We start from the raw sequence: 21,501 nt of genomic DNA, 5'->3' as shown, positions 1-21,501 counted from the left end.
TAACCTGCCCTTATATAGTGTTTAGGCGTCGTTGCCCATGCTAACAGGTGCCTTATGATCAGTGGGATTCATCATCGAGCACACCTGGTCAGAGAAGATTTGGATGGTTGACATTTGGCGCATCTAGAGTTGACTTCTAAGAGAATGTTGCTGCATGAGGCCCAATGTGTCATATATTGCCTATATATATATATATATATATATATATATATATATATATATATATATATGACCTACATTTGATATTTCATAGAAGTGTATAAAAGTGATGGCTGCTCTTGTGAAAGCTTTGCAGCGCACCTCACTGTTGTAGAGCCACAGTCTCATGTCCTCCTCCTTGATGCGGAGTCTCTGGGACAGGTACAAGTGGATGTCCTTGATGGTGGCCATGCGGCTGAAGCAGCCTGTGTAGGCCAACACCCTCTTCAGAGGAGCGTTAGGGGATGGCACGTTACCTGCTGAGGTGCACAGAGAGGACAAACACATTCACAAAGTGACCCGCACACTTAATCGCTGCACAAACTTGGTGTGTATTCATTTGATGTTTTCTTAGCTAGATGGACTTTAACTGTGATTTAGCGGACTGTGTGTTTTTGTGCTGCGCACAAAGTCAAAGACACAAACAAGTGATGAATTACAACAACAGCATTCTGGTGACTGAGGATTAGTTGTAAGGAAGCAGCAAGAAAGGGCTTTCAATGTCAATCAGCGAAGACTTGATTGGTCAATCAACTTTAGTGGATTTAGTAGAATCAGATTGGATTAAATCAAAATCAAACCCATTAATATTAGTTCTGTTTATTAATATATCATTATATACATTTAGCTTCACATGACTGACTGCAGCTTCAACATTTATAATATAACAAGCGATTTTAATATCTAATTCTATTTTATTTTTTCTATCTGCACAGCTTTGCTATTCATTTCTGCCACTAAATGAACCATCCTCTCCACTTGTTCCAGTGCTCTACTCCTGCCTCAGGCTGTCAGGAGGACATGGAGCACAATACAATGCTTTATTAGATCAATTTTAGATATTTAGCAACATGTCTGAGAGAGGGTCTTAATGCCCAGCAATGACAAGCTGCTGCTCACACAGATTATGAGTCATGATGGTAGCCAAAGGGTCTGAAATCTGATATGTTGACTTGATTTGGAGCAGCGTTTTCATGCTGAGTGCTGATGTCATCCCGAACCTGATTACCCAGGAGGATCTGTGTACATCTGCACTTTAGGCTTTGTCATCTGCTTGCTTTTGCAGTGAGGCATTTTCAGTTTGGACTTGGTCATTATACATGTAGATTTAGGCATCATGCACAGGGGAAAACACTGCAACTGCTCTTTGTGAGTGAGTCTATATGTAGGATTTCTATTGTGAGTAGACTGCACCTGAAAGGAATGAAGTTGCAGTGACTGAAATAAAATTATTTGATATGGTAGAGCTTACAATTGTCAACCTCCATATACCAAAATAACAACACAGACAACCTCAGCAACCTCACTTACACCTGGCTAACTGATACCAGCTAACTGCTGTGTGATACTGCAAATATCCAGCCTTATCTTTGAAAGGCAGTAGCCATGCTGATCATGTATTAACCGACACTAATCATATTTCTTTCTGCTGTGATGACATCCACATTTAAAACCAAGTGTAAAAGGGATTAGTACATTGACTTTTAATGTTTTTGTTTTTTTTAAACTATGCTAATTTGTTTTCCTGAATTTCTTTTTTATGTGTTGTCATTTTTCAGGTATTCAAAAAGCCAAAGGAATGATTTTACAAAGCCCAAATCCCAATGGCAGAACATAAATTTACCTGACATTTTGTGATGCCCTGGAATGTTTCAAATATTTTTCTTTTAACAATGTTAAGTTTGATTTGTTGTGTTTGTTATGATTTGCTACACTAATGATGCAAATGAGTGTAGAGCACAAGAAAAAGTGTCATCAAAATTACTACTCTGTGAAGATTAAAAGGTTTGAATTATGCAGCTCTGAGAGTGATCAGCAGTGTTTCCCCTTCATGGGCGATTGGTTCATTCCACTGCCCACTCCAGAGCACTGCCAGGGCTGGATCAGTCCACTCTGGGAGAATTAAAAGGGGGGATGCGGGTAGCTCACAGAAGCATTTGACGACGGCTTGCGCTGGTCTTGCTGCAGGCTTACATTACCTCTTGGTGGGGGTAAATATGGTGGGAACATTCGCAGGCTGGTCATACCCATATTGACCCAGATGTTGGACTGGGGGGAGCGTGTGGCAGGCTGCTGGCGGAGGAATAGGAGGTAGCGGGGGAAGAGCTCCAGCTCTGCTTGGCCTGTCTTGCTCTCCAGGATAACCTGCAGGGGAAGGACGGAGAGTTTGACTCTTTTCATGCATGGGAGCCACTAAGAACACAGATCAGTCTAAAAACTTTAGACCAAGGTTTAAGAGCTTTGATGCTCTGCCTGAAACCATTTTGGTCCGACCTGACACGCTGGGTTCGGGCCAGGCTGGGCAGTAATTTCTCACTATTCACTCAGGCTTGAATCAGGTCAGGTTCCGCCAAATTAATGTTCTGTTTTGTTCCTCTTTTTAATTAAACTGTTGTGAACTGTCTCATGTTTAAATGGCACTTTTGCAGGAGATTTAATGGACTGAAGGAAGAGAAGAGGCAGAAGTCATGCGAGGAAACACTCTAGCCCTTAGCTTGTAATACATGTTTTAATATCAAAAATATTTATTTTATAAAATAGAAAATGTAATTTACTATGTGCCTGTTTTAACAGTACAAATTTGGGTTTTTAATCGGACTAGGGTCGAGCTTGGAGAATGCGGGTTCATGTAGGGTTGGGCCTGATTTTTTTGGGCCCGATCAGAGCTCTACTGGGTTTATCTATAAGTTTGCCCCCTGAAGTTCAGTTCAAGATCACTCTAAACTTTTATTGTCATGCAGATGATATGGAATGATGACATCGATGAATCTCCCCAGCCCAGTATTTATTTTATTTAATAAAAGATTAATTTTTTAGGGCTTTTTTGACCTTTATTGTTTATGTATTGGACAGGACAGCTATGCATGAGGAAGAGAGAGAGGATGACATGCAGCAAAGGGCAGAGGGTGCAATCGAACCCACAGCTGCTCCGGCGAGGACATGGGACGCCTGCTCTACCAGGTGAGCTAGTGGGTGCTCCCCCTAGCCCAATATTTAATAATATTTTAATAACCAATCATTATTTCTGATACCCATGTTAATACTTTTAACCACAAACTCCCAACACACACTGTATTTACTCACAGGTCGCGGCAGGCTAAGGTTGGCACCATACCAGTGGTAAAGTGCCCGCCACACCGGCTCTGGCACGGTCTCAAAGTCTCTGCCAGGCACCAGCTGCAGGGAGCGCTTCAGCCTGCCACCCTCCATGGTTAATGTAGGAGCCTGAAGGGGGACAGCACAGACGCAGCATCTCAATACATGCACAAAAAAACATATTCTTTCACACACCGTTGTCTTGTTTTACAACTGCTAAAGAATGCAAATGCTGTAAAGATAAACACGCTGTGAAATTTGCATGTTTTGTCTTTGAAAGGTCTGGATCACATCTGTCCCTTCATCTGTAGAGCAGCAGTGTTATTCCTGTGGACAGCTAAGCTTGGCTCACTTAGCAAACCCAGTGGGAGTGTATCAATATTGGAGTCCTCTCTGAGTACCTTCACTGTTCTCAAAAGTCAAACATGTGCCAAAGCAGAGCTGTGAGCATGATGCATGAGCCATGCTGTATGTGGCTTTGCTCATGTAACCACCAGGTTATCAAGATTAGAACTGAAACAGAAATATCTTTCCAACTGCAAAAACGGCTCCAAAACTAATCTTTTTAACAGTCCGATTTCTGTCAAAAACATAAGAAAAAGAAATAACCCAAAAATTAAGTAATTAGTAGAAAGTACAAGAAACAGTTACCTGAAAATTAGTAAAAAATAGAATTGAATGAAATCAATCAGTAAATAAATAAATAAAAATTATAAGTCTCTAACATCATGTAAAATATCTAATTATTTTAAGTAGCTAAATCTTTTTTCTTTGTCCATTTGCTCCTAGCTTTTTAAAAACAATTTTCTAAATCTCTAATTTGTTGCAATCTGTAGAACATTTTCTATCAAGTTTCTCACTGCCTTTTTCCCATGTTTTTGAAAGAATTTGCAGAAATCTGCTCAAGGTTGAAAGGTCTTAATACTTGTGAAATTAATCTGGAAGCAGCACAAGGAAAATGATATTGATCCAGGTTACAATGTTTTTCTACATCAACCTTTTGTTTCTTCAACACGTACATTTCTCTGAAATCATACCAGTTTTCTCTTATTTTACAGCCACATTTTGGGCATTGCAGTTATTTTCTTTCTCTCTGGGGGTGAAGCGAGAAAATCTCTTACCACTTTTACACTGTCTGTTCAATATCACGCTGTTACGTTGCCTCGCAGTTCTAAATAAAAGGTACGATCACAAAATGGGGGGGCAGAAAACATGAAAGATGGGAGGGCGGGGCCATGCGCAAGTGTCAGTGTGACCTTTAGATGACGTGTTATGTGTGTGTCCCACTGTGGGAGATTGAAAAAGCAGATGTTAGCAGTTAGAAGCCAACTCTAAGAAGAACAACAGTGGCTGTAAATGTCCACATATTGGGAAAACAGTGATGTCTGGGAGCTCCTTACCCTCCAAGTAGAGGATGAGATCAGCCGCCATATAATAGAGAAGATAAATGAAAGATAAATGCTCTTGTTTAAAAATTGCTGCTGACGCTTATGTTATATGTCACACTAGAGGTCGACACTGTTGTGTTACACGTCACACTGTCATGTCTCTTTTGGTTCCCTGATGCCGGCATGCTGTCTAAAATCACACACTGGAGCAGTATGATGCCACCGTTGTTTGTTTGGTTTTGTGTAAAAATGAAAAGGCAGCATAAAGAAGGGACTTTGTAATGGCTCAGTGGCGTGAACTCTGTGTAAAAAGGGCCTAGGCGTAAAGCCAGAATCAGGACACAGTGAGCTTAACTTAGTTCACTCTACTGACTGGAGGCACGGGGGAAACAGTTAGTCTGGCTCTGTTCAGAGTTAAAAAGTACACACTTACCAGCAACCCCAAAGCTATCTAATTAACACAATGGAAAGCATCATGTTATATTAATCTGCAGATGAATAGGAGAATAGAGGGATATGTGAAATGCAGTCATATCTTGACTAACACCAATGTAGACATCCACTCAGCAGCTCTGTGCAGTCTCCAGTGACAGCACAGGATGCCAGATGCAGCCACTGAGCACAGGTTTAGGTTTTCTTCTTTTAATGTATGGTTAAACCAGGGGTGTCCAAACTTTTTTTGAATAAGAGCCAGATTAGATAATGTGAGAAATTGTTGGGGGCAGCCGCTGCCTCCGATCATACAATCATAGAATGGGTAATTTTAAATAAAAAGTCCAACAAGTCCACCACCAGCAGGAAACTGTAAAAAATATATTTTGATGTAAAAAAGCAAAATGACAGGTGGCTCCAGCTGTTCCACTTTTATTTTGAGGTGATGAACGACATGTTAATCATAGTATGAATGGCTGCATGTAAACAGGAGTGTTACTGGAATATTAATTTTCATTAACTATGTACGCTGCTTAGTAGGAATATAGTTTTTGGTTTTTTTTCCAGAATAATTTTATATTTATGATATACAACTCTTGTATTTTCATCTGACCCACGTCCAATTATAATTTCAACCTGACCTCACTGCAATGTTAATTGCTTGACTGGATTCAAAATACAGTCTTAGAGCTGCATCAAAGACTGATGTAACATGTCTATATACTGTTAAAAAGCTGCTTCTTACTGTACTTATGTAAAAACTACACGTAGACTTTGTACTGCTCATAAACAAATTAAATCGAGCAGCAATCACACTCACACACACACATACACAAGCACACACATCCTTGCCTTCATGGGGTCAGTATTGACCAGAGGCTGGTTGTCGATGGCTCCAGGTCTTTGTGCTGCCAGCTGGGAAGGCAGTTGGCCGTTGGCTCCAGAAAAACACTGATTGTTGTTGTCCGATATGTTGTGCTGACGGGCAAAACAGCTCTCTGTAGCAGTGGGAGCTACCTGGGGGCTCAGGGCTGCTAAGACAGGAGGGAGGAGAGGGAGAGACCAGGCCACATACACAGAGAGGAAAAAAAATAAATCACACAGAAACATAAAGTGTAATAATTCACTCAACTGTCAAGTTGAGATGTTTTATTCAGCTGATGTGTTTTAAAGATTTTTTTCAGGCTTGTTTGCCTTTAATGATAGGAGGGGGAGGGAGAGGAAACGACATGCAGCAAATGACCAAGGCCGCAATCAAACCTGCAGCCGCTGCAGCGAGGACTTAGTCTCTGTACATGGGGCACCCGCTCTACCAACTGAGCTACTGGGTGCCCCTCTGAACTCATGTGTTTTCTACAACATTAGACTGGCATGAATAAATAAATCTGGTCATTATTATACAACCCTCATTCCAAAAGAGTTGGGATGTTGTATGAAATGTGAATAAAAATAACATGCACTGATCTGCAAATCTTTTTGACTCTATTCAATAAAATACAGTACAGAGACAAGATATTTAATGTTCACACTGATAATCTTTACTGTTTTTGGAAAATATACACTCATTCTATATCTGATGACTGCAACACGTTCCAAAAAAGTTGGGACAAGAATAACAAAAGACTGAGGAAGTTGATGCTCAAAAAACACTTTGTGAAAAACATTTTTTTTAGGAATTTAGGATTTCACCATAACATCAAAACATTCAAAGAATCTGAAGAAATCTCTGCATGTAAGGAGCAAGTCTGAAAACCTACTCTGAATGGCTGTGACCTTTGACCCCTCAGGCTGCACTGCATTAAAAACCAACATGATTATAAAAAGGATATTACTACATGGGCTCAGGAACACTTTGGAAAGTCATTGTCAGTTTTTTAGACTCTAACATGCAAAGTGAAAGCCAGATATCAACAGCATCAAGAAACACAGCCGACTTCTCTGAGCTCATCTGAGGCGGACTGACTCAAAGTGGAAAAGTGTGCTGTGGTCTTTAGAGTCCACCTTTCAAATTGTTTTTGGAAATCATGGCCAGCGTGTCCTCCGGGCTAAAGAGGAAAAGGATCATCCAGATTGTTACCAGCTCAAAGGTCAAAGCTAGCATCTATGATGGTATGGGGTGTGTTGATGACCATGGCATTATGGGTAACTTCTCTCAACATCTGTAAAGGCTCCATGAATGCTGAAAGGTACATACAGGTTTTGGAGCAACATATACTGCCATCCAGAGGACATCGTTTTCAGGGACATCCCTGCTAATTTCAGTAAGACAATGAGACACATTCTGCATGTGTTCCAGTGGTGTGGCTTCGAAGTAAAAGAGTGCAGCTTCTAGACTGACCTGACTGCAGTTCAAACCTGTCTTTCACTGAACATGTACAAATTATGAAGCGCACAATAGGGAAATTGAGACCTCGGACTGTTGAGCAACTGAAGTTGTAGATCAAGTAGGAATGGGAAAGAATTTCACTTTCAAACGTTAAAAAAATTAGTGTCCTCAGTTCCCAAACTCCAACTGAGTGTTTCTAAAAGAAAGGGTGATATCACACAGAGCTAAACATGGTCCTGTCCCAACTTTTTTGGAACATGTTGCAGGCATCAAATTCAGAATGAGAGTATATTTATTAATTGATAATAAAGTTTAGCAATTTAAACATTAACATCTTTGTACTGTACTCAATCAAATATATGATGACAATGATTTGCAAGTCATTGCATTCTGTTTTTACATTATTCATAGTGTCCAATTGTTTTTGGAAAATGGGATTGTGGCCACAATACTATACCACACATTCTCTAATAAAAACCAGTATGTAAATAATTCAACAGCCAGGTGCTGCTCTGACTTTCTGTTTGAACTTGGGCAGTGTACTTGGAAAAAGGCTCTTGAATCTACAACTGAATTAAACCAGCATTGTTTTGAACACACAGTATACCAGCAGCAATCAGAATTGCTGTATTGATCTATCTATCTACTGTTGTGTGATGTGTGTTGACTGACCGGTCTCTGTGGCCTCTGAGGCGCTGGACACAGCATCAGGTGACCTCTCCTCCGAGGGGCTGACCAGGCTAAAGGTTCCCAGTCCTCCAAGTCTGTCTGGTGGGGTGGGCTCTATGGCTCTAAGGATGGACGGCTGCTCCACCACGATGCCCTTATGCTCCTGGACAGGGAGACAACAGCAGGGACTGTCCTGTCATTGTTTAAAGGGATATTTGTGATTACTGTGGTGTTTGCTTTTTTGACAAACACTGCTTCTGTCCATAGTCACAAAAACACAATCACACAATCTGCGGTTCAGTATCTTGCCCCAGGATCCTTCAACATGCTGATTGGAGGAGCTGGGGATGGAACCCCTAATCTTCTGATAGGTAGACAACTGAAACTTCCTCCAAGCCACAGTAGCCCCACAGTGACACCGTCAATCATATCTTTCAAAAATCAACATTTATTCATGTGACACAGTTCAAATTACTCTTTGTAGCTTTTAAAAACATCAAGGGTCTCATTTATAAACAGTGCGTAGTAAACTCAAACTGTTCTGATTCTGATTTCTAAAACAATGTGTACCCTCAATTTCCTTTGATAAATCCTAAATCAACTTGGAAGTGTCCGCATGTGACTAGCCTCACACCTCGGCCTCTACACACCCACATTTAACCAGAAACAGTCGATGCAAAGCATCTCATGAGTGCTGATACACAGAAACGAGCCAGCTGATCAATGATTCTTCACAGTGAATCATGGAGACAACCAGGTGTCACCGCAGTATGTTTACAGCAATCACACATAATGTTTCACACCTTTTTAAATCTTTGTTTTTAAATCTTCCACTGAGAGAGTCTGTTCATTTTTGTTCTGAAAAAGTCATTGTGCAGCCCTGTTCTGTGGAGAATAAATGAGGTGCAGATGTTCCTCTGCATCACAGATGAAATCCAGCAAGAGCTAGATGATGTGGTACAGTCTCTAGTGGAAAGACTAAACTGATTTAGAGTCAAGGTAAATGTCTGTAGTGGTTACTTTTGATTCTAAAGGTAATATACGGCCATATTTGTCTCTTCAGTAGGCCCTCAGGTCTTCTAGATGCATTCAGGCTTACCTGTCCTTCCTCTGGCTGTTTTAAAACATCAACAGCCCTTTAAATCATGTCTTTGTTAAAGCCACAGTTGGTAACTTTTTAAGCAAATAAGAAAAAAAGTTGTTTCTACATTGGTTACTATATCCTGGCAGCTTTACATGAGGTACATAATCTGTGAAAAAGCATCTTTCTTTGCCTCTTCTTAGTGCTCCTAATGCCATTTGCAAGAACTATGAAAACAGAGCTGAAGAGTCTCAAACGCTTCAATCATGTCAGTCACAGTTTTGAACAGCAGTCAAACGGTCAACCCAGGCACTGCTGAACAAATACGCATATGATTCTGTTACTGCATTGCCTATTTCTCACCTCAAATGTTTTTCAGAAACATATATTTGTGTACTGTTTAACTGTAAAATGAGAACGTCCTTTAAAGCAACCACTGCATGTTAGGCAACACTGGCTAAAATGATGTTAAGTACAATGCCTGATTGAAAGATTACATTGTGTTTATATTTAGGGCTATCAGTGTTAATGCATTAATGTCATTGCGATTAATGGCCATAGATAATGCAGTCATTTTTTAAAATGGCGTTAAAGGCCAGTGAACCCCGCATACATTCCTGTCTTTAAGAGGCTGTACTAAGCTGAGTTTTCAATGATACTGGTATCATATGAAACCACAAGTCTAAGGATTCCAGTGGTACCAACCGTGTCATGCTAACTTGTCAGTAAGGGGGCTAAATAACTCTCCAATGTTAGACTGAATTTTGTCAAGATGAATGGCATGGCCATTTCACAGGGGTCCCTTGACCTCTGATCTCCAGATATCTGAATGAACATGGGTTCTGTAGGTACCCATGAGTCTCCCCTTATAGACATGCCACTTTTATGCTAGTGCCATGCAGTTTTGGGCAAACACCTGTTTTTTGCATGCAGTATAAATGTTTTATTTTCGCCTATGATATTTGCACATTTCTGCAGATTAAGGTTCCTAAACAATCTTGAAATTTCTGCCACCTACGAGCTGAACACACAGGTGCAGCTGAATAGACTGATGTCGGCAGGCAGACAAAATCGCCAAAACCAGCAACGCACTATTTTGTGTGAGTGTGTAAATCTCCACAGACCTGTGGATGTAACTAAATGGAAGGAGTTAACTGTTAAATGAAAGGAAACTGACTGCAGACAAGCCAACACCAGTCAACAAATGCTGTCATTTGATTCCCAATCAAAACAATTTGGGAAAAATTGCTTTACCTTGTTAATATAGACTTCAAAACTGTTTTGAAATGCATAATAATGGCATTGTAAACTTGATTGATCATTATTAACTACTGAAATTGAGCTAATAATCATGATTTTAAAAATAATTAGTTTAACAGCCCTCATTTATATTAGTGCATATCTAGATCTCTACATTTTGTCTTTAACTTGACTTACGTATTTAACGTAGTCCTTCCACTGCTGCCACCATAGCATGGAGATGAGGAACCAGTTCTGGCCTTGCTGCAGCCCATGTCTGCTCTCCCTCTCTAACCAGCCCCTGCACACCAACACAGAGAAAAACACAAATACAACAGGAAACATTCATTAGGTCCAACAGCATATTCCTCAAAGTTGTACACAATCATATGACACATAAAGACGACAGGTCTGTACCTGATGATTTGTCCCTCCTCATCAGGAGTACCAGGCCTCAGGCCTAGGACTATGTGCGAAACCTGGACCAAGACACAAAACAACATACTAACATGTACCAAAAAATGATGATGATGAATAACTTCTGCATTTCATTTTTGACGTTTTGAAGTTCTGTAACAACTGTGCCTTATGTGGGTGTACAGACCTGGAAAAGCAGGTTTAAGAACTCATTGGCCAAAGCACTCTTCACACTCCAGATCTGGTAGTCTTCCAGGGTCAGGTGACCCAGCTGAAGGGAGTAAAAAGAACACACAGGTGAGCATAATCAGATTCACTATTCTCAAAATATACACTGCTTTGAGACCTTGAAAGGGTGAAAGAAAATGTATTCATCCGTAGCGTTGTGGATGAAAATAGCTCTGAGGTAAGACAAGACGGCAGGTGACAATCCCTGGAACTATATGAATGTGCGGCAGGTTGAAGCTGGAGCTGAGTGTAAACTGGTGTTTACGTGAAAGATGATTCTGCCACCAAGAGCTGCGTCTCACCTTGGTTGTGTCATGCATCATCAGGATGTCCTCTACTATGTCTGACACGCTACTGAGCAGCTCCTGCAAGGGGAAAAAACACATTAGCATGAATCGCACACCTTATCCTATGACAGCCCTCACACACTCAAGTCACAGCAGACAGTCCTGAATCCTAAAAATGTCCTAAAATCCTAAAAAACATGCTAAAATCCAAGAAACATCCCAAAATCCTAGAGATTTCCAAAAATACTAGAAATGTCCTAAAATCCTAAAACATCCTAACGTCCAATGTATTTCCACTGACTAAAGATATCAAGAATCTTTGATCCATGTTTTCATAACTGGACTATTAAACTTGTCTTCTGGCTACAGCACAAGAAACTAGGAAATTACAACAATAAACATGATCAAAATAGACAAAAAAGACACAATTTAACTACATAGCCTGCTTATTTACTTAATGGTATTGGAAGCACAAATATCAAGGAAAGTGACCATATCAACAAAATCTACAAGTGTATAAAACCAGGCAGGCAAATGCTCTGCTTGTGAAATGCTCACATCACCATGCAGCCTAGTGGAACTTTTCCTTCCGGCTCCTTAACAGTCAATTTGAGCTATCAAAAAAGAGGTCTAACTCATCTCGTATCTTCAGTGAATCACAACATATCAGGTGTTGAATAAATCTGCAGATGTGCTGGTTTAAAATGAGACAAAACTTTTCTGTAGATGTCAGTTTTTGTGCCAGGACGAAGGCCAAGATGTGTACTGTAACATACAATAGGGATTGTTGTTTTAAGCCAAGCTGATTTCTGGAAAACGTACAGCTCCTGTTGGCCAGGTCAGAGGGGCCACCAGTCAATGACGGTATAAACCAGTCAAAAAGCAGGTTGTTCAATAATTATGAATCACCACAACCATAAGAAGTCCTCTAGCATAAAGTCATAAATGCAGACATAAAACATTGGGCTGATTGGTCCAGTAGTTTGCATGATTAGCTGCAGAAAGATGGATACACTGACTCACCCATGCACATACTTAAGCACACACACAACCAAAAGCATGATCCCCTCCAGGCCTACACCTGGCAGACATGATAGGGATGGTTTGATGTTCATTTAGTGTGTGTGTGTGTGTGTGTGTGTGTGTGTGTGTGTGTGTGTGTGTGTGTGTGTGTGTGTGTGTGTGTGTGTGTGTGTGTACTTACAGGGAGTGTGTCTGTGCGATTGTCCTTCCACACCTCCAACAAGGCCACCACCATTTCATGGAGTTCATCTCGAGACAGAACCCCATCACGGTCCACATCAAACACTTTGAAGCAAACTGCAGTGACAGAGAGCGATGTAGTGGGAAAATGCAAATCCTTCTTTACAGCAAATTACTCCGCAGAAAGCCAACTCCAAGTTATTTAGTCTAATATGTTCCCATTTCTGACAGGAAAATTGTCAAGCACCATGAAAATTCTGATGACAGTGGCTGTAAACTAATGAGCTACAGTCCAAATCAACACTTTCCAAAAACCTCATTGCTTTTCAATATTTTCAACTCTAGATAACAGCTACAAAGGAGAAATAGACTGCATCTCTTACAAGGCTTTGTATGATCATGTGATGTGTCTGGCTTTTAGTTCTCTTTGTTGGCTTACATTTCTGCCTTTCAGCAACGGGCCCCCTGCAGCACGCAGACAGTCCACAAGAAATCTCTTTGAAGTCGATGTGATTGTCCCGATTCTCATCGAAGGCGTGAAACAAGCCTGGAAAACAAGATCAATGACACTGATACTATTTATACAAAGAGCAAGTTTTTGAAGGGGGTAGCATTCACTGCTGAGGGACTGGATTTAAAAGCCTATAGACCTACACAGGGCCATGATGATCCAAATGACACATTAACCTGGATACACTTGACACCCCCATTAGACTTACGGTAAGACTAGGTCAAAACTGAGTTCATAGCTAGACTCTGTGGTTCCCGACATTTTTCCATCAAGGGCTTCTTTAATATCACTGAGTAAAATGATGACCCCTGACCAAATAACATATTTTAGGGATATTCCATATTATATTCAATTCATAAACATAACAGCAGAGAACAACTGATAAACTGTACAATTAACCCAAATGCCTACTGCAGACTAAAGCCGTGTTTTCACCTGTTTGTGTTGTAGCAATGTAGCAATTATGACAAATTTGAGCAGATTATTTCCTGTGGATATTGCATCAGAGAGGAGTTTTCCTGATATTTGTTGGAACTTTTATATGATTGTCTGAACTATGTACTATTTTTTTTAATTCTCAACAACCATACATTCTTTGAAGGCTTCTTTTTAGGAGAAATTCCTCTTGCTCAACCATCATTTCTAATGCAGGAAGAGGTTGTTAATTACAGAGTGAAGGTCTTCACCATACCTTATGAGATTTCTTTAAAAGCTTTAGATCTTGAACATTAATCTAAACATTAGAAATAACAATTTCATTTAGTTCTCTCCATAGAAATGAATGAAATGCTGAGATAGGCCTACTGTTCTTTTTATTTCATCAAATGTCTTCAGTATTCTATCATCTCTTCGGTTCAAGGAGGCCTCACAATCCTCTGGGAAGCTTTGGAGAGTCTTAGTGGGGTGTCACTGTCACTGTGGCGGTTCCCGGTCCAACAGTGTAACATGTAATATTCACTTCAGTTTTAATCAGTGTCCTGTTTCCATCTTCCCCTCATAATGACGACAGCAACCACTCTGACATTATAACATGCAATAGTTATTAGTAGTTAAATAGATTTAAGGCCTGTGTCTTCCTGAAACAACTGCTCCTCAAACAAGCTGATGAGGTGATCCACTCTCTCCTCTTTCCAAAACTGCCATTTTGACTGTGGCTGTCTTGTTAGCTTGGCTATCTAGCTTGCTGATTCCATCATGTTACACTTGTTACAGAAAGTTAGGGATACAGTGGGCTAATACAGGATCGCGTATACAGGTATTATTATTACAGGAATGTCAGCATCCATGGCTGTCAGCCCGTCAGCGCCTAACTAATGCAAAAGAGCAACAGCCAATAGGGAAAGACCAACACTAATCCAACCAATGGTGTTACTTCATCACTCACTCACTTACTCACTCACTTACTCACTCACGCTTTTATAGGGTTGGCCTCACCTATGCGGTCCAAACAAAACTACACATCAGTATTGTCTTACCTTCACTCAGTGAGGCGTGGATCGGAGGAGAGACCAGTGGGACGAAGGTTTCCAAGTCAAAGCGGCCGGTTCTAGACTGAGCTTTCAGAAGCCAGTAGCGCTTTTCCAAGTCTATAATGTCTGACTCCTCCACTGTGTGACAGGAAACACAAGAAAAAAAACACACCACAGTCAAAAATATAATCAGTGCAACTGTGTTCACAGAGATCAGTCCTCTGAGTTTGGAGGTGCTGCAAAAAAACGTAAGAACAAGTGAAAGCTAAACTATTGGAATCATTACTGAAGCTTAAAGCTCTGTTGTAAGTTTGTACTGCAAGTGCATGTGGCATACTGACATTCTCTGGTGTTCATAATAATTAAGAACATACAAAGCTGTTATTCTACACGTTCCAAACACTAGTGATTGTCAATCAGATGTCAACATCCTTTTATTAACTGAATTTTCATTTAAGACAGGGTTAAAGAAGATAGACATGATAGAGCTTATCATTTCTAAATAATATTTTGGTGTCACAACAGCAGAGGTTCACACTGACAGCACACACAACCAAGAGATTACCAATAAAAAGAAAGAATAATAAAATATAAAAAAGTGTGTCCATGTTAAATGTCATTGTGCAGTACATTCTTTCATGTGACGATTTGGTACAGATTTGGGGACATGAACTGTAACATATTTGAGTTTTGGACTGTTAGTCACAAAAAACAATTATTGTGAGTATTTGTGCTTATGGTTCTCAATGAAACTGTAATAACATTTTTTTTAAATATTCAATACTGCTAATCAGATTACGTAATCTACAAAGGAAAATTGTCTTTGGGCCATAATAATAGCAATAATAATACTAAAAATAATAACTTTATTTGTGTAGAACTTATCTAACAGAGGTTACGAAGAGTGTCACAAACTGTAGGGAAATAAAACAAAAAAATATAGTCACACTAATTTAGCCATAAAAAAATGGCTAAAAAAATTAGCCATAGTTGTACCAAAATTAAATGATGCATTGAACAAATCAACTAATCTGTTTATTCTGTTTATAATGAAAGCATTCACATGTTGTGACCTTGTGAGAAGCACATTACCATAACCGTGGTCATGACGCCACAGCAAACCCAATACAAGGCAGGATCTACATGATGGCCACTGGGCTGATTGGCATTTGACTCAGTTTGTAAAAAAGTGATACGGATCAGACCAATATAGCATATGAAGCTTTGCCCTGGGTCAAAGAACCCGCCTCCCCCTGTCAATATGCTAATCCACAGCTTATGGTAATAGGATTTAGCAGCTAGCCAGCTAGCCTCTGGCATGGAGCCAAGATGTATGACAGGTGTCAAACCACACATCTAGAAATCAAATGGCAGTCGATTCCAGGCAGAAACTAAACTGTGTTTTCCCAGTCAGGCTGTTAAAGCAACTTTCCTGAAAGCTTGCTTTTAACAGTCACAGTTTCGAATCAGATGGGGTGATGATCGTTGTGGTCGGCTGCTGGTGAGGAAGCACACTGAGGAATGGACTGTCTGAGCGGGGTATTACTCTGCCATGCAGGTCCTGATTCCCGGTAGTACAGAGGTGAACATGAGGAAAGTCGACCTTAGCCTGACTGCAAAGCACTCAGTCACCTTTTTACTGTCACTGTTCAACTCAGCTTCCTGCTTCAGATATTTCAGCTTAAAAAGACTAAAAGGGAACACAGAGCATGAAATCAATGATTCAGAACGCAAAGAGGACTATATGGAGATTACCTTTCCATCTCAAAGCTGAGCTGGATGCTGCAAACTCAACAAAAACAAGAAATAACGCCTCACGCAATGCGGTCTTTAATATTACAAAACTAAAGCTCAAGCTGTGTTTCAACCAAACCCTTTTGATGTAGTGCCCTTAAATCTGTAGACACCCCATATGGACATGTACCTAAACTGAAGATGTCTTTCGCATTTTTACCACAGATAATACTTTTATTATGTAGGTGCTGTATTTCCTCTTCACCAGCCAAGCAGAGGAACATCTGCTGATCTTCCACGAAATAGGTTTGTGTAACATATTCAGCACATAAAGATCAGGCTGGAGTGTTAAGAGGAAAGCAGGAGTGTAGTGCTGCTAGAGCACACAGAACAGAAACTCAAAGACTTTTTTTCTCTAAATTAGGGAAATAGATTATTTGCAGTTTGCATAAACCAGCTGTCACTCATGTACACTTTTAATCATAGAAAATGCAGGTCAAAAACTTGTGTCAGGTGCTCATAGAAAACAGGAACTAACAGGATAAACAGGAAAGAAATCCAGTCAGTCCAAAAATGTGAAAAAGGAGGAGAAATTACATTTAAAAGATTTTTTTACAGGGCCTAAATCATTAAAAAAGCCAACATGTTTCAACCACTGTCTAAAGCACACTGACTGGAAACATCAAGAACTGGCATGGTTCCTGCACGGCCCAGGACAGGAAGGCTCTACAGCAGTGATTAAAACTGCCTAGAACATCACTGGTTCCCATCTACAGAGCATCAGTGACCTCAGTGAAGTGAGGTGTCTCCACAGAGCCCAAAGGATACTGAAAGACAGCAGCCACCCCAGCCACAGTCTGTTCACCCTGCTGCCATCTGGAAAAAAAAGATACAGAAGTATCCGCAGCCGAACCAGCAGACTACAGAACAGCTTCTTTCCCCAGGCTGTGAGACTCCTCAACTCCTCTTTCGACACCGAAAAGATGTAGCAGGATTTAGGATCAACTTTAATTTCATTTCTTCTTAAACCACATTTAAGAAAAATGCCAATAAATCTACTGTGTACCTTTGTCAGGGCTTTAAAAACAGATGCAATATAGGTATGGCTCCACCTACACAGTGGCAGGAACCAATAGGAAGTCGTGGTGTGACCAGATAATGAAATGACAGGTGAAGCTGAAATACTGTATATCATAATAATAAACCATCATCACTTGAAGATCCAAATATCATTAAAGCATATGTCATGCAAGAGAGCCAAACAAAACATATGAAATGGTCAGAGTTATCATATTAACATTTACAGTGTGATTGATTGTTTCATGACATAACATCATGCATTGAGTAGCAAGAAACATTCCACCTTAAAAGCTGCCGGCAGTGGCCTTTGTGAGGCACAGTGAGTTTAATTTTTTTTCTCAGTTTATAGTAGCTAACTGTGAACTGATAAAGATGAAAAGCCGGCAAAACATCTTTTTATTTTATAGTTTTAATTGACTAATACATGTAAACTTGCCATCATAGCAGCATGTGGACACACAGTTTAATGTAGTCCAAGCAAGAGTGTCCATTCTCTAATGACCAAGGGACGGACTCCAGTGTCTCTAGCTCCACATCCTAGTATTGAATCAGTGTGATAGCTACCTCAACAGAGGGGCAATGAAAAAAAATGGGACAGTGTAGAATGGTTTTATTGGCAACATCCAACCTCTGACAATGGAAATGCACTCCTTGGCGGGAACAAGGCTTAAAGCAGCTGCATCAAGCTCTGGATATCAGTGAATGGTAAGGAACAATATTGTGTCTTTTTTAATACTTTAGCTATTAGATAGATTGATAGACCTTTACCTTTATTGTCATTGTAGGTTATACAACAAAATTTTGTTGGAGTGGTCCAGTTTGCAGCGTAAAATAAAATGAAATATAAAACATATAAATATATTCACATACACATGCACAAGCACACCTCACCCATACACGTGACCATATACACATTCATACCCGTAAAGCTTTAAAATATGTACATTAACCCTGCTAGACAAGAAAAATAAATACTTGTGTTCATCATGCTGAACAGTCCTCATGACAGATGTGCTCCTGTCTGACTGCTAGTCTATAAAACTCAGTCCTCTAACTATGGACCACCTCCTGCACATCTCCCATCTAACTCAGGCTCACTCCCTGCTCCTACATCACTGTAGCTATCAAGGTTACACCTGTGTCATTCCTTGTTGGAACTGAAATATTTGTAATGATGGACTTAAAGATTTTATTTGGCAGTTTACTCTGGCAAATGCTAAAGGATCTTAAATGCATTAGTGGAAAGTGAGACTAAAGACTTGGGCTCCTGCCACCCAAGAGTTACAGAAGATGACTAGATCATCAGAGTGTGTTTGATTCAAGGTCTAGAAGCAAACACTGTTAATATGGATTTCTACAAAAGCACAATATGCCTTAAAAGCAGGGCTCGATTCAAATTTTTCAGTATTGGTGGTGATATGATGCAACACTGATACCACATGCAAATTCCCTAATATTGTCTCAACACAAACAGCCATTCAAGAACAAGATAATCAAAAAACATTGTAAAACTGGCAAAATGTAATAATAAAAATAATATTAATCAAGACAAATGCACAAATCTCTACAGGACGTTTGATGAAAGCTTTCAGTACTTGACAATTTTAGGTTCTACGAATGAATGCTACCCAAGAAGTTCTATCCTGCCCTATTAACCAGTCTAACAATGGTGAATAGAAATTTCTATTAATTTACTTTTTAAACCAATGACAAAAAAATCAGATGAAGTGGCCTTTTCAATTAATGTCAATCAAAAGGTTGAACAACCAAACTGACATCAAACAAGATGTTCCAATAATGACTGTTCCAGGTGTTCCAGAACAACAATCACAAGGTACTGACATTACAGAACAGTACTAGCCACAAATCAATCTGTCACTTTACTTCTTTACACTCTATGACAGGTGCCTTGATACCCACCTAGAGGTGCGACTCTCTCCGAGTGACAGCAGAGATACCATACCATTATCCAGGGACCATCCTTAGAGAGGTGCTGCCACAGCCAGCGTGTACCATAGCAAACTCCCCGTGATAAAACCTCACAGAAACAATGTCATCCTGTCCTGAAGGCCATCATTGCACAGATCTCTACTCATATTTGTGACTATGTCAGACGCGAGCAGGTTAGCAGAGGATTCAAGCTCTGTCATGAGTCAAGCCTTACATCCAAGTTCTAGAAAGAGTTAAGAACCAGGAATGTGTCAGTCACTCTCTCTCCTCAACACACACACACACACACACACACACACACACACACACACACACACACACACACACATAAAGGGACGCAAAGTTAAGAGGATAAACTCAGAGCAGGCAGATTAAAGGCAGCGTTCAGGTTCTCTGGACAAGACAGGTTCTTCCCAGCCCTCTGTCCTTAATTAGCAAAATAAAGCCAGGCTAAATTTACTTGGCCTGCAACTGTATCGCTGTGTATTTTTTATTTTTCATGTAACATCTTTAAAGCATTTATGGCACTGAAAATTATAAGCATTTCTATAATGCTTTCACATGGTTTCATAACGGTAAATGTCAGCATATGCCACAATACAACGGATATTGGACATGCAAATCTATATTTTTTGGATCTATAACCTAATATCAAAATAAGAAAGACAGCGTGAGACACAATTCAAATTTATCATTTCCAAACTTAAATACTGAAGAAAAACAAAGTTGCCTAATGTGCCATTTCAAAAAGAGTTATGAGTTGTTCTGGGTATTGTATACATTTCTGTGTGTAGGAAACTTGTGGTTTAAGCTATTAAAATGTGTATCATAAATAATTACAAATAGAATTATTAATGATTAAATAATAACAATTTACATTAAATTACCTTGTGGAGCACCATATCCGAAGGGCAAAAGGGCAAAATGCGAGCCAATTCTTTAATTCAGTCTCAGAGCAATAGTAAACTATCGATTTTACACTCTGATTAATAATTGCAATTATTTCTATCAGCAACATTACTATATCGATAATAAAGATAGACGGATTTTGGGTATTTGTGTGTGGGTAGTGTGAAGACACAAAGACAAAATGGCCACCTGAGTTCACAATGTCTATGGTCACACGACCTGCAGGACAAGATGGCTGACCAGAGACATACAAGGATATGGTCAAACATGTGGACAGTTGGGGAACAATACAACAACAGAAACACGTTAAGTTTTGAGTTCCTCTCTGAGTGTAGTTATGTTAAACACCAAATAATGAGTATATTTTTGTGAACTATGTGTGGTGGTTGCTGGCTTTGGAGTGCTTGTGTGGCTGTTTTGTGTGCATGCTTGGTGTTTGTTGTTCTGTGTCTTCTGTGTTGCAGGGTCTGGGCGTGGCTTCCAGGGGACTGGAGCTCAGAGCACACTTCCTCACCTGTGCCTCATCAGCAATCACCTCCCTCACTGCATTTAAGCTTCAGCCTCACCCGACTTCGGCGTCAGATTGTATATATGTACCAAGTACATAGATTGGAAGTTGCATGTTTCCAGAGTTCAGAACAGGTAGAGAGAATGAATGGTTTAATTAATGAAAGCTAACTAAAACTATGTCATCTACAGGTTTGAAATTGCCAGATGCTTTGTCTTCAATGACATATTCTAGGTATAGGTATACCTAACAGAATGTTAAGTCCACATGAGATGTTATGTCCACAGGTGTCGATGGCACCTCACAGTTTGATATGAACTGAAAAAATCCACTAATGACCATGTACTAACCCTATCTAATATTATGACAAGTTTTCATTCTTCAGCTAAACCAACCTTTTGACAAATTTCAACTTGCAGGTTTTTGAAGGCCTGCCAGTGCCTGGAAAAGAGGCTTTCTATATCCTGTTAAGCTGAATGATTATGAGTTTGTTTTTTCTGTTTGTCTCTTTCTTTCTTAGATGGACAGTACAATACCAAGTGCTCCTAAGCATGTAAATCACCCTAAAGGTGGAAGGGAAGCCAGGAGGATTCTGTGCCACAAGGTGTGGGAGAGATCCGCACAGGGGGAAACAAGGGCAGGGACAATGCCAAAAAGCAGTTGTGGCCATAGAATTGTTTCCATGCAACCATGGTCCTCCTCCTTGAGTGACGAAGCAAGAGAATTATTTGAGCACAAGGCCTCAGTTGACATAAATACAGCCAACTGTCTTTGTC

The 21,501-nt window shown here is 40.0% G+C and overlaps 1 protein-coding gene across 7 annotated transcripts in view; it reads right to left on the bottom strand.

Moving 5' to 3' along the window:
- The window catches only part of usp32 (ubiquitin specific peptidase 32), a 74,203-nt gene that overhangs the window by 26,337 nt on the left and 26,365 nt on the right, over positions 1–21,501 (bottom strand). The window contains exons 6-17 of one of the 7 annotated variants that reach the window (XM_042486600.2): positions 14,551–14,682; positions 13,004–13,111; positions 12,566–12,681; positions 11,377–11,439; positions 11,034–11,117; positions 10,847–10,908; positions 10,628–10,730; positions 8,113–8,302; positions 5,967–6,148; positions 3,283–3,423; positions 2,178–2,343; positions 301–458 (exon numbers count right to left, since the gene is read on the bottom strand). In XM_042486600.2, coding sequence (XP_042342534.1) covers positions 301–458; positions 2,178–2,343; positions 3,283–3,423; positions 5,967–6,148; positions 8,113–8,302; positions 10,628–10,730; positions 10,847–10,908; positions 11,034–11,117; positions 11,377–11,439; positions 12,566–12,681; positions 13,004–13,111; positions 14,551–14,682 — 1,505 coding nt within the window. The remainder of the gene's footprint in view (positions 1–300; positions 459–2,177; positions 2,344–3,282; positions 3,424–5,966; positions 6,149–8,112; positions 8,303–10,627; positions 10,731–10,846; positions 10,909–11,033; positions 11,118–11,376; positions 11,440–12,565; positions 12,682–13,003; positions 13,112–14,550; positions 14,683–21,501) is intronic. The other 6 variants (XM_088079380.1, XM_042486603.2, XM_042486601.2 and 3 more) reach the window with 6 other exon arrangements.

Source organism: Plectropomus leopardus, chromosome 6, assembly GCF_026936395.1.
Source record: "Plectropomus leopardus strain MGB_pleo_1.0 chromosome 6, ASM2693639v1, whole genome shotgun sequence".
In the NCBI taxonomy this organism is placed as follows: Eukaryota; Metazoa; Chordata; class Actinopteri; order Perciformes; family Serranidae; genus Plectropomus; species Plectropomus leopardus.
Note: the sequence above shows the minus strand (reverse complement) of the source record. Positions and strands in the feature narration are given on the sequence as shown.